Raw genomic sequence first — 13,063 nt, forward strand, 5'->3', positions numbered from 1 at the left:
ATATGTTCTTTCTCTCAGTAATTCCACTTCTAGGAATTTTTCCCACAGGTATACTGCATATACAATATATAAAAATATATGCTCAAAGATATTTACCCCCTATCAATAGAGGAATTGGGACAGTGGAATTTAAAACTATTAGAGAAAACAAGGTACATCTTTAGGTACTAATATAGAAAGCTATCTATGACAGTGTTAAATAAAACATCACATTATATAATAGCATGTATAGATGGATTCTAGGAATTCAAGTGTACATTATATATATGATTGGATGTATGTATATGTAAATATGCAAGAATCCATGTCTGTGTGAGAAGATAGAAAAAAATGGATTTTTATTTTCATTTTTATACTACTCTCTGAATTGTTTTAAATATTCTTTTCATTAACCTGTATCACTGCTATAAACTAAAATAGGTTTGGGGGGGTTAATTTTTAAGAGCCAAGAGGCCTGGCTTTCATGCAGCAGCTTGAAAACAAAGCAAGACATAAAATAGAGCTGTCTTCTGTTACAACTGCAAACGTTCACAAAACGAGACAGTGTGTGAAAGTTTCCCAGCCTCTGTGTGCCAATGAGAGGCATAATGGAGACAGTTCTCTCCTGGCACATTCAGAGACAAAGCCAGGCTCCTATCTCCTGTTAGGAGATTTTAATGGCTGAATTTTAAGACCAATAATTACAGTAAAATCCTGCTATACTTTCAAGGCAACCTAAACCAATTTCCCTAGCAATTAAAACCCAACTTTTCCTGTCCTATCCCTCCAGCTTGTCTCTTCCTAAAGTAGCTGATATATCTTGGCTACAGGGTGCCCAAGATGTCAATTCCTCTTCTGAAAATCTCTCATGTCCCAATATGGCAGAAGACCTGAGTTCTGCTGCTAGTTTCACTGTGTATAAGCTCATTGAACCTAATTGAACCTTCTCTCAAAAACATTTTGTTAATACCACCTACTTCACTGGATCATTGCAAGTTCTGCATATGATAGAGCATAACAAAGTATGTTGCTGGTGGGGGATGTTGATAATGGGAGAGGCGATGCATGTGTAGGGGCAGGGGATATATGGGAAATCTTTGTACCTTCCTCTCAATTTTGCTGTGAACCTAAAACTGCTCTTTAAAAAAATCGTCTTTAAAAAATTAAATTTAGGCTGGGTGTGGTGGTTCACATCTGTAATCCCTGTATATTGGGAGGGCAAAGCAGGAGGATTCCTTGAGACCAAGAGTTCAAGACCGTACTGGGCAACATAGCAAGACTCTGGTCTACAAAAAATTAAAAATTAGCCATGCATGGTGGGGTGCATGCCTGTAGTCCTAGCTTCTTGGAAAGCTGAGGCAGGGGCCTCGCTTGAGCCCAGGAATTCGAGGCAGCAGTGAGCTATGATTGCACCACTGCATTCCAGCCAGCTTGGGCAACAGAGCAAGACCCTGTCTCAAATAAATAAATAAATTTTTAAAAGACTGATACTTAGTGTTGAACAGTATAATTGCTGACCTTGTCTATGATGTAGAAATCCTGCCTACAATATGGAATACCTAGGAAGCCACCTCAAACCTCATTTGTGGCCATGCCCTCCTAGTTCACTAAGCACCAGTTATATCAGGTACACACTCCTTTCTACAAAGCTATCCCCCTTCTCCAGGTCTTTGCATTTGCTGTACCTAGAACTTGAAATACCCTACACTCTGCTCTTTCTTTTTCCTGCTTGTTTCTGTTTCTTCAGGTGTCAGCTCAAACATTATCTCCTCAGAAGGGCCTTTCCTGACCACCCCCTGGAAGATAGGTCTCCCCATCCTACTACCATCCTGAGCTATTCTCTGCTTGCTCTAGCCCTCCATAGCATTTAGCATACCATAGAACCATTTATCTTTGTTCACTGCTCATGCACTATAATCTAAACTCATAAGTGCCAAGGTCTTATCTGTCTTATTGTCTACTGTATCCCCCATGGCTAGAAGAGTGGCAGCACATAGTAGGCAGCCAGGAGACATTTATGCAATGAATGAATGAAGAGTATCAACTGCAAATGCATTCATTTACATTCCACATTCCACCGCGCCTATGAAAAAGGCAGGGTCAGTAAGATTTTTCTCATTTGAATGACTTGCCCAAGGTCACAGCTTGTAAATGACAAAGTCAGAGCTTACATTTGGAGTTCCTGACTCATAATTCCCTAGTACTCCCACTGCTCAACAGCCTCAACTAATTTAGACATGGAAGGGTTGAAAATAGAGCAATATATCTAGGCTTCAGCAACAGGGAAGAAGAAGAGAAAGATCTGCTTTCCTGCAGAGGTAAAGTAACACAGATGGAGGGGAAGAAATGGTGAGCTATTATCTTATATTCTCGGGCTGTTGATTAGTAAAATTCATTCCTTCATCTGAATGAAATGCAGCTGCCTCTGGTACTGCAGCTCATGAAACCTCTCATCACCAAGTCACAGTATGGAAGAGACACTTTGCTGATTGAAGCAGCAAGTGAAATTTTAGGTAAGCCAGATGCAATTACCTAAATTGGAAAGTGACACCAGTCTTCACACCTTTTGAGCCACATGCAGCAGACTGAGAGCTAAGTCACATGCGTACACATACCCCAAAACTACAGTCATCTGCACATGGCATGGGGCTCCACGTCTCCCAGGCATGCTGACTCACTGACTAGAGAGAAGGGGAGGAGAAAAAGAGAAGAGGGGAGCAGATGAGTAGAAGAGGCAAAGGAGAAGAGAGAGGGATAAGGAAGTTGAAGATGGGTGGGAAAGAGAAAGAGAAGGATAAAAGAAGGGAAGAGAGGGAAAGACTGCAGAAGAGGAAGAAACTAAAATAAGAATAAGGATCAGGGAAAAATGAAGACTATTATCTGCTAAGATTTTTGCTGCAATGCTCCAGTGCCAAATGCTGGTACAAGAAAGTCCTTGAGAATTTCTGGGGTCAGGGTTGTTTTGTTTTTTTTGTTTGTTTGTTTTGTTTTTTCCAGAGAATTCTGAAAAAAAATTCTGGTTTCAATAATCATCTTCCAAGTTTCTCAGGTGTTTGATTATTCTTGCTGTGCCTCCATCACCAAGCAAGGAACAAGAGCCTAGGGCTCTCCCAGTGAGAAAGGGCCACCCAACACCGACACCGACACCGTCCTGGCCTCAGGCCTTAGGCCTGCCCAGAGCCACAGAGCTTCAGTTCTAGCATTTCTACCCATTATCTCACTCTTCCTCCAGGCAAACACAGGGCCTGCTCCTACCACTCACCCCTCCACAGCACTCCCCTGGGCATCTGCACAGCCTAATGGGCAGCCTACCAAAAAGCTGAAAGCCTGGTGAAAGCTTGTGCCAAGCTAACAGTATTCTCAGCCCTTCCACAAATATGTTCATGGTGAACTTGCAGCAGAGAAAAACAGTTGATCACATTTTCCACTTCTGGCTGAGACTAGAAATACTACCTTCTCTCCTGCTGCCATCCAGGCATCTCCTGTACCTCAGACCCCACCACTGGTTGGTTGTCAGTCTGTCATTCACCTGTGCAATGCTTCCCCAGGCTGCCTTTTTCCCAGTCTCACTGACACTGCCCTGGCTAGGGCCTTCGTTGTTTCTCAGGTCATCAGCTAAACTGCCATTTGATTGTTCTCCTGGTCCTCCACTGGCATGCTCTGTCTTCCAGCACACCCCTCTCCTTCCTCCTAAATCAAACATGCTTGGGGCCCAGGAATCTGTGTTTTCTTTTCCTTTTTTTCCTTCAACTTTTATTTTAAGTTCTGGGGTACATGTGCAGGATGTGCAGGTTTGTTACATAGATAAACGTGTGCCGTGATGGTTTGCTGCACAGATCAACCCATCACCTAGGTATTCAGCCCAGCATCCATTAGCTATTCTTCCTGATGCTCTCCTTCCCCCTGCCCCACCCATGCCTTGACAAGCTCCAGTGTGTGTTGTTCCCTGCCATGTGTCCATGTGTTCTCATCTTCAGCTCCCACTTATAAGTGAGAACATGCAGTGTTTGGTTTTCTGTTCCTGCATTAGTTTGCTGAGGAAAACAGCTTCCAGCTCCATCCATGTCCCTGCAAAGGACATGATCTCATTCCTTTTTATGGCTGCATAGTAGGGAATCTGTGTTTACTCAGGTAAATCTGATGTAGCCACAACACAGTTAGGAACCACTGGTGGGATTCATCCTTCACACAGCTGTAAATTATCTCCAGGATTCACATTTTGCCCTCTTTTCCCTGGGGCTGCAGTATGACTTTTGTAAGCCATAGGCATTTTTACCTTCATGGACCTATTCCTCTATTAACAGAAAAAAAAACACATATTTTAATGACTGCATTTGATAAAGATGAATTCATTATTGTTATACTTATTTATTTTATTCTGATTTTTAAAGGCAATTAAAATGTAAACATTTTTGTGGACCCTAAAATTATTGTGGTTCCTAGACACTGTGCCTACTAGATAAGTCAGCCCTACCTCACCCCTGTCTCCAAATCTTCAGTGGCCTCCCACAGCCTGCAGAATAAAGTCCAACCTCCTCAAGCAGACTCACCCTGACCTAGGTCTTATCTTCCCAGCACCATCTGCTATAGCACCTCCCACCCATCTGGGCTCCAGCTTCAAGCCTAAATGCAATTCTCTCAACATACCATGCACTATGATGCCACTGTACATTAGCCCAAAGCCCAAAACAAGTTTTCTTTCCTTCTTTCCCTACAGATTTCTGCCTCAAATATCAACTTCCACTGTGGCCTTCTTTAGTCTTCCTGGTTAAAATTATGGCTCCTTCTTCTGCATCCCTATTGCACTTTATATAACTATTATTATACTATTTATTCACCCTGCCTTTTGTCAAATATCTCCAATTCTAATTGCACTTTTTCACAGCATAACACTTCTAAAATCAGGAAGTGACTTACAATGTATGCCAAACACACTTGCCAGCTACCAGGTAGAGTACTACACCACAATACAACAACAGTAATTTTCTGCACATGCAAACTCAACACTGCACAGGAGGCATTGGCTCATCTGGTTGCTTCCTTGGTGGTGACATTTGCACTGTTAATACCACACACATTTCAATTTTAATTTAAAGTTTCTATCTCTAGCACTTTTAAAACTATGTTCTGATGTATTATTGAAATAAAAAGATATTTTTTGCATCTAGACTATGGCCTGTGACATGTGGGATAAAACAACTAAAGGTAGTAGAAATTGCCAGATCCCTTGGCACATGTTACGGAACTTCCTAATTTCTTGGACCATGAAGAACTTCTCCTCAGATACTGAGCTACTCTGTCAAAAGCTTCCAAGTAAATTTCAGGAATAGCTGTTTAATATACAATAACTGTAATTTAGTTTTTTCAGAGTTACACCTTTCGCAACAAGGAAATGCACAATCTAAACTCCAGGATTCTTCATCCATCTCAAACATAGCTTTTTTCCAAAAGGAGTTCAAGATGGTGAGCACAGATTTAAAAAAGCAGTAAGTTAGCACAAAGCTTATATACAACTGTAGGTGGCCAAAGATGATACAAAGAACTTTTAATATTAAACCTGAAAATGGCTAAGATTAAAACTTAATGACACCGGTTAAGAAATACACAGATCTATAGATAAAAGTCATCTATTGTCAGTTCATTTAAAAAATTGTATACATTTTGAGTTCCCTTTTTTGGCTAAAAAAAAAAGTGACCTTTATGATGAATCATACAGTAGATTGTATTTGTTGGTCAAAAAAGCACAATCTTTTGGTAAGCTAATTCTTTCTTGACATGTCTATATTAGAAAACTGTTAAAGGTCTAGGCTATACATTAACCATCTTTCTTTCACTTCCAGTGTCTTTACATATGAAAAAATGCTCATTACTGAATTGGTCTAGCTTTCGACCAACAGTTACATTTCTCTCAAACCTGGCCTCATTTCTATTAAAACCTAGCTGTATGCTTATTTTTAGATTTGGATGGGCATATTTCATTATAAATGCCCTTTTAAAAATTCAAAATCCGTTCATGCTTTTGTGCATCCAACAAGTATTTATCAGGCTCCTAATAAATGCCAAGCAATGACAAGACTACAAAGGCAAATAAGACTCAGCCTTGCTCTGAACTTTACTTACAGACTAGAGGGAGAGACAGGCCAGGCAGCATGTTACAACTCAATGTGATGAGAGCTGTGATACGGAAGTAAAGGCTGCTGAGGAGCATGGAGAATGACCATTGCACGCAGCCTGGGATTAAGGAATATCTAAGCTAAACCCTGAAGAATGAATAGGAGATAACCTGGAAAAGTGGGTGTCCAGGGGTCTATGGGATAAGTTGGCCTGAGTTGAGAGAACAGTGTATGCAAAAACGTAAAGATGGAGGTGCAGGCTGGGGAGGGGATCTACCAGTGGAGAGACAACAAGTTTTGTTGGGCCAGCTTTCAGAGGTGCCACAAAGGGCTTCTGATGTCCTGTTAAGAATACCTTGGATTTTATCCTAAGAGCAGTGGGGATCCATTTTCATTTGCAAGATATTTTTCCAAAAATGTATAATGCTTCATCAATTATATTGTTCTCTCCATGCCGTATCAAGTCTTAATCAGCTTTATTCAATGCTGTTTTTGCTCTGTCTTCATTTCCAGTGTTTTTAAATTCTTTATATTTAAGTAAAGAAAACATATTTGTACTTTCATGGGATTAAAAAACAACTAACTCATTTTGGTTCTCTCAATCACTCCTATTTTTCCTTGCCTCAGAGAAAGAAGCAAATAAAAAAATTCACCACTAAATTCTTCATTTGCAATCGTATGGGCATTTTACTCAATATAGAATAAGTAGAGCCTGTGTAACCTCACGCAACTTGCTTAACCTCTCTGTGCCTTAGTTTATTCAACTATAAGACGACAGTTACTATCATTTACCTTATAGGATTCTTATGAGGGTTAAATACGACACCATATGCACAGTGTTTAGCATAATCCCTGAATTATAATAATTAAATTTTAGCTATTTTTGTCATTAAGTATTATTGAACAATGTACATATATGTACATGGTTAAACTTTGAATTTGTATTTTATTATAATTCTAATGGTATACACATACATATACATATATGTGTAAAGCATATATATTTATATACACTTATGTTGTATGTTGAAAGTCTTTCCAGAAACTTTTAGTAGAATTTCTCTGAGGCAAGGACCTAAATGATCAGGAAGGGAAGAGGATACTTAACTTTTCTCATTTTATTCCTTTCTGTAATCTTTAATTCTTTTTTAACCTTTTATAATAAAAATTGGTGAAAACTCCTGTTGTGCAAAATAAAAAAAAAAACATTATTCTCAAAGCTTAAGATAATTATATGGAAATCATTTTATATAGAGAAAAAAGGGTGTGGAACTTAGGCTTGACTGGCCTAGAAAAGAGGAAAATTAAGACTAAGAGAGAATTAGTATCTGTTCTCAAAAATCTGTTGTCTAAGGGCTACCATGTGAAAGAAGGATTAGATATAATTTGTATCTAGAGAACAGAAAGGCTGATTTTGCCCAAATAAAAAGAACTCTGCACTGATGAGAACAGTTCAAAGATACCGCCCTAGTAGCAAAAGCTCCATCACAGAAAGTGTCCACCATTGGCTACCTGGCCAGCTTTCTGAGATTTGGTTCCAGGGATTCCCCTTCCAAATCTATGAAATCTGGCAGTCTCCAAGCATTTGAAATTTGAAACTTAGATTGATGTATCTTATTCTGTAATCCAGTAACTGGTGCATCTTTAAGTGATTATCCAGAAACATCCAAACTATAACCACACATTAAATAAGTTATATAAATTGGCTGGGCACAGTGGTTCACGCCTGTAATCCCAGCACTTTGGGAGGCTGAGGCGGGTGGATCACCTGAGGTCAGGAGTCCAAGACCAACCTGGCCAACATGGCAAAACTCCGTCTCTACAAAAAATACAAAAATTAGCCTGGCTGGTGGTGGGTGCCTGTAATCCCAGTTACTCAGGAGGCTGAGACAGGGGAATTGCTTGAACTAGGAGGCAGAGGTTGCAGTGAGCCGGGATCACGCCACTGCACTCCAGCCTGGGCAACAGAGTGAGACTCCGTCTCAAAAAATAAAAAATAAGTTATATAAATCAACTTTGCCTCCAACTGACAAGACCTTTCAATGGGCAGGTATTCTTAAGAAAGGATTATTAGTACATATATGTTTATTATACTTCCATGAAGTATACAATTATCCAAACACATATCTCATAATCTTGAAACCTGGTTCAAAATGTGGATGCTGTGTTTAAACACTAACTAAAATAGAATTTGTTAAAGGTAATTTTTGTTTCCAACCAGATTCACACTACATGGTATTTTAGCATTGTTCATTAACCTTATTCTTTTTTTTAATATATACAATATTTTTGTTTATTTATATATGTGAATTTCTATATATTTAGATATATAGAACAAAGCCTAAAAAGTGAGGATCAAAAGAGAAATCCTTACCTATCATTATCCTTATTCTTTAAAAAGTATTAATATCTGTTTCCAGATTTTAATTGGACTACTCTTTTTCAGTTTGTCATTATGAACTTGGTAAATTAAGCCCAATATTGGAACACTTTAGCAGCTCAATATTGAAAGTCCTACTTTTGTGATTCTACTTTCCCTGAAAAGTGGGGTGCACACAAGAGAAATAGGGGGTTTTCAGCATTGGGATAGTGCAGTGCCTTTGAGATATGACAGGATGACCTTTAAGTGACAACCTTTTCTAGAGAATAATTTGAATGAAGAGAAAGTGAGTCAGGGAAGGCAGAGAGCTCTGGAAGTCACATCTGGCTAGGAGACTGCTCTGGTATCTACCACTTGAGAGGCTGTTGACTTAGAAAGCCATTGCATTCCTCTGAACATGTGTCCCTCTTTTATCTAAAAACAGGGGGGAAATCAAAGTAGATAAAATTGTTTCCATTTCAACAATCAGTTGATATTTTGTCTACCCAAAAGTTTAGTTCAATGGGGAAAAACTCAAACCTTTGAGTCAGAAGAAGACCTAAGTCTGGCTGTCATTATCTATTCTACCTTTGACAGGTCTCCTACCACCTCTGAGAATAAGTTTCTTCATATGATAAATTGAAAGGGCAAGACACAAAGTAAAGAAAAACTGCAAATGTATTTTTATATTGTTTTCAGCCTCAACTAAAGCTCTGTGGTAAGAACAGCTCTTATGATTCCACTTTTATAAATGGGAACAGGCCAAGCATGGTGGTTCATGTCTGTAATACGAGCACTTTGGGAGGGAGGCCAAGGTGGGCAGATCGCTTGAGCCCAGGAGTTTGAGACCGGCCTAGGCAACATGGCAAAAAACCCCATCTCTACAAAGAAAAAAAAAAAATTAGCCAGGTATGGTGGTTCATACCTGTAGTCCCAGCTACTCAGGAGGCTGAGGCAGGAGGGTCATTTGAGCCCAGGAGGTCCAGACTGCAGTGAGCCATGATCGCACCACTGCACTCCAGCCTGGGCAATGGAGCAAGACCCTGTAATTACAGCACTTGGGATGCCAAGGCGGGCAGATCACTTGAGACCAGGAGTTCGAGACCAGCCTGGCCAACATGGCAAGAGCCCGTCTCTACTAAAAATACAAAAATTAGCTGGGTGTGGTGGTGCAGGCCTGTAATCCCAACTACTTGAGAGGCTGAAACACGAGAATTGTCTGAACCCGGGAGGTGGAGGTTGCAGTGAGCTGAGATCACACCACTGCACTCCAGCCTGGGTGACAGAGCTATCTGTCTAGAAAAGAAAAGAAAAAGTTTACTAGGTTTTTCAGCAAGTAACAATAATGCAGAGGTTTGATCCCAAGTCTCCAAGCACAGACACATGCTGCTTCCCCAACCTATTTAATAAAATTCTGGGGAAATGAAATAAGAGAATTGTCCAAGTGTCCTATTATAAACAGTCTTATAAGTTTAAGGTATTATTAAGACTAAGCTTTAAATTATGTAGCGAGATATCAACATATTTTTTCTACTCATTAACATTTCTATCAGAGCAAAAGTCCCATAAACCACTGATCCTACCCAGCATGTCACAGTACAATCAGTTGAATAAATGGGCAGATTACTGCCACTTTAGAAATGATCCATGAACTTAATTAGATATACTAAACAAATGGATACATTTACATTGCACAGGCCACACTTTGAGGATCTTAGAAGAAATAACTATAATTAGGCAAGACAGATATAGTTGTACTAGTAAAAGAATCCTACTCTCAGAGTCCAATCCTTCATTCAAGCCAAACAAATCATTCTCAGTTGAAAATATGCATCCAAATCATTGTAAGATACCCTGTACTTACAAAGCCACAACATCCCCCTAACAAAATATAGGAGTGAATAGTGGATAAGGGGAGGAGAAAAGGAATCCCTGCAGCCTCTTCGCACACCACCACTTTGATCAAGTTTAAGAATCAACTCCTGGCAATAGCACTTTAGAGATAACAATATTCTTAATGAAACACTTTCCCATCACAACAGGTTATTAAAGCAATCCATTATTCTTCTCTCCACCTATTAAAAAAGTCTGATTTAGTGAAAAAGACAATCCTCAAAAATCCAGGACTTACCATAGGCTGCTCTGTGTTATAGTTACTGCCCCCACTGAGAGTCCCCCAGAGGCCAGAAGGATCTCATTCACTACTGTGTTCCCTCACAGTGCTTGGCACATAGCTGGTCTCAGAAACTGTATGTTGAACTTATTCTACAATGTAATGTATTTCAAAAACCAATTTCAACTCTTAAAATAATAATCCCTATGAAAAAGGAAAACATATGTATTTCATATTTCTTTCATTTTCCTGAAGTGAGGCTCCTTCACACTCATTTGGAATGTGTTTGTTTTCATTTCAATTGTTTACATGCTCACTACATGTAAACATTATTATGGTGGCATCATTCAGAGAACATGAATCTTTTTAAGATTTAAAGGAGATTACATCCAGTCAAAAGATGGATTACACTTGGATATATCACAGATTTGAAAAAAACATAAATTGAATAACCACATACAACATCAATAAAAAAGTCCTGCCTGGGTGCGGTGGCTCATGCCTGTAATCCCAGCATTTTGGGAGGCCGAGCCGGGCGGATCACCTGAGGTCAGGGGTTCAAGACCAGCCTGGCCAACATGGCGAAACTCCGTCTCTACTAAAAGTACAAAAATTAGCCAGGCATGGTGACAGACGCCTGTAATCCCAGCTACTCAGGAGGCTGAGGCAGGAGAATCGCTTGAACCCGGGAAGCGGAGTTTGCAGTCTGCCGAGTTCACGTCCCTGCACTCCAGCCTGGGCAACAGAGCGAGACTCCGCCTCAAAAAAAAAAAAAGTCCTGAAACCATCAATCCCTTGGGGATCATTTTAGTTTTATTTAAAATGGTCTAAGAGAATGTCCCATCAATATCTTGGTTAACTTCAATAAGAGCACGAATGAGTAGAATTTGCTTTCAGCCCAGGACATTTGAGCATCTGTGGACAATATTTCATTCCACTTTGGGACAAGGAAAATAGAAAATAATAGCCCAAGGAGAGCTATTACACAATTAAAATAAACAAGCATTTGTTTGCAAAGCAGGGCATTTAAATTCAGTTTGATTTCATTACTGTTCAAACGACCCCATATGAATCTTTCCTCTGGAATCCTCAGTTGTCCAGTATTAAAGTTAACCAATGTAGAACCAACCACCGAGGACTTCAATTATAGATATCTCTGTAAACAATTCTCCGAACCTGGTTCCCTGAAGAAGTAAGCAAATAGCTATAATAATACTCCTAGTCCAACATGGATATATTAAATGACTGTTTTGCTACTGAAATCGCAAATGCCAACAGCAGTTCCAAGAGAGGACTCTAACTTGCCAAAACGTTTTATAAAAGACAGTTGCAAGCCCAGATACAAAGTTCAGAGGAATTTCCATTGTCCCTACATGTAAAGGTTTATGAAATCTGTACACTCAATGCAAAAGGATAAACAAGATCAAAGCCAACACATGAAATAAATTTCATTGTGCAAACAGTAAAAGCTGTGTAAAAGAGCTCTAGATCCCAGGTTAAAAACTGCAGGAGAAAGGTAACATTAACTCTAGCAGACGGCTGAGTTAAGATGTGGCAGAGCTTTACAGAATTGCAAATAGCATCAGCATTGCAAAAATAACAATTGGAATAAATACCGTCTGCATGCTGCAAAAACAATCAAAGCACATGCTCCTTCACCTCTCCCCCTCATCCAGCTGGGCAGTGAAAGCAGCTGCCTCTCCCAGCCCTCCTCCCAAGCCGTTCTTCGCCCCACCCGCTCCCCTCTCTTCTCCACCCCTCCCCTCCTCCTTCCCTCCCCCTCCCCGCCCCCAGCTGCCGTATTCAGCAGTCTAGAGAGATTAGGAGGAGCTCTCTACAGTCTCTGGGCCTCAGGACTGATCTAACGTTTTGTAGCTCCCTGGATGAGAGAAATCAGAGACTCGACACCCAGGTGGTATTAGAAGCCTTCGCCTCCAGCCCGGCTCTCTCGCAAACCGGGGCTGGGGGACCACGGGGGGCCTCGGGCCGGGCGACTGGGAGGCTCCGGAGGCCGCGCGGGGCTCAGCGCTGCGCTCCGCGCGGGCAGCGCTACCTGAGCTGTCCATGGTGCTGGCGCGGTCCGGAGGCTGTCGGGCGGGACTCCGCGCCGCTGCCCCGGCGTTCACTCTCTGCTTGCCGCCAACCACGCCGCTTCCCGCACTTAAGTCCCCGTTACTGTCCACCAGCTGCAAAGATTCATAACCATCGTTGCTGGTCTTTTTCCGGTAGCTCCCGAGGAGGCTCATGGGCAAGCCCGGAGAAAAGAGAAAATAACCTGGGAAGCGAAGGGGGAGATGGAAGGTGGAAAGGGCTGAAGAAGGAATTAAAAAAAAAAAAAATTAAGTGCCCGACATGACGCAAAGAGGAGGGAAAAGAAGGAGCGGCCACCGGAGAGAAGCTTCGCCGGGCGAGGCGAAGCCGCCGCCCTGGGCTGAGCTCGGCTCGGGGCGCCGGGAGGAGGGAGGGAGGGAAGGAGACGCGGGCGGGCGGGGGCGCGCG

General features: G+C 41.2%; 1 protein-coding gene across 7 annotated transcripts in view; it reads right to left on the reverse strand.

Annotated features, from left to right (window-relative positions):
- DNAJC6 (DnaJ heat shock protein family (Hsp40) member C6) overlaps nucleotides 1-13,063 on the reverse strand; it is a 166,437-nt gene that overhangs the window by 92,981 nt on the left and 60,393 nt on the right. For 2 of the 7 annotated variants that reach the window (XM_063711977.1, XM_054533551.2), the window contains exon 2: nucleotides 12,618-12,839. The exons of the other annotated variants lie outside the window; for them this stretch is intronic. In XM_063711977.1, the coding sequence (XP_063568047.1) occupies nucleotides 12,618-12,839 (222 nt within the window). The remainder of the gene's footprint in view (nucleotides 1-12,617; nucleotides 12,840-13,063) is intronic. 7 annotated transcript variants of the gene reach the window in all.

This window comes from Pongo abelii, chromosome 1, assembly GCF_028885655.2.
Source record: "Pongo abelii isolate AG06213 chromosome 1, NHGRI_mPonAbe1-v2.0_pri, whole genome shotgun sequence".
Classification (NCBI taxonomy): Eukaryota; Metazoa; Chordata; class Mammalia; order Primates; family Hominidae; genus Pongo; species Pongo abelii.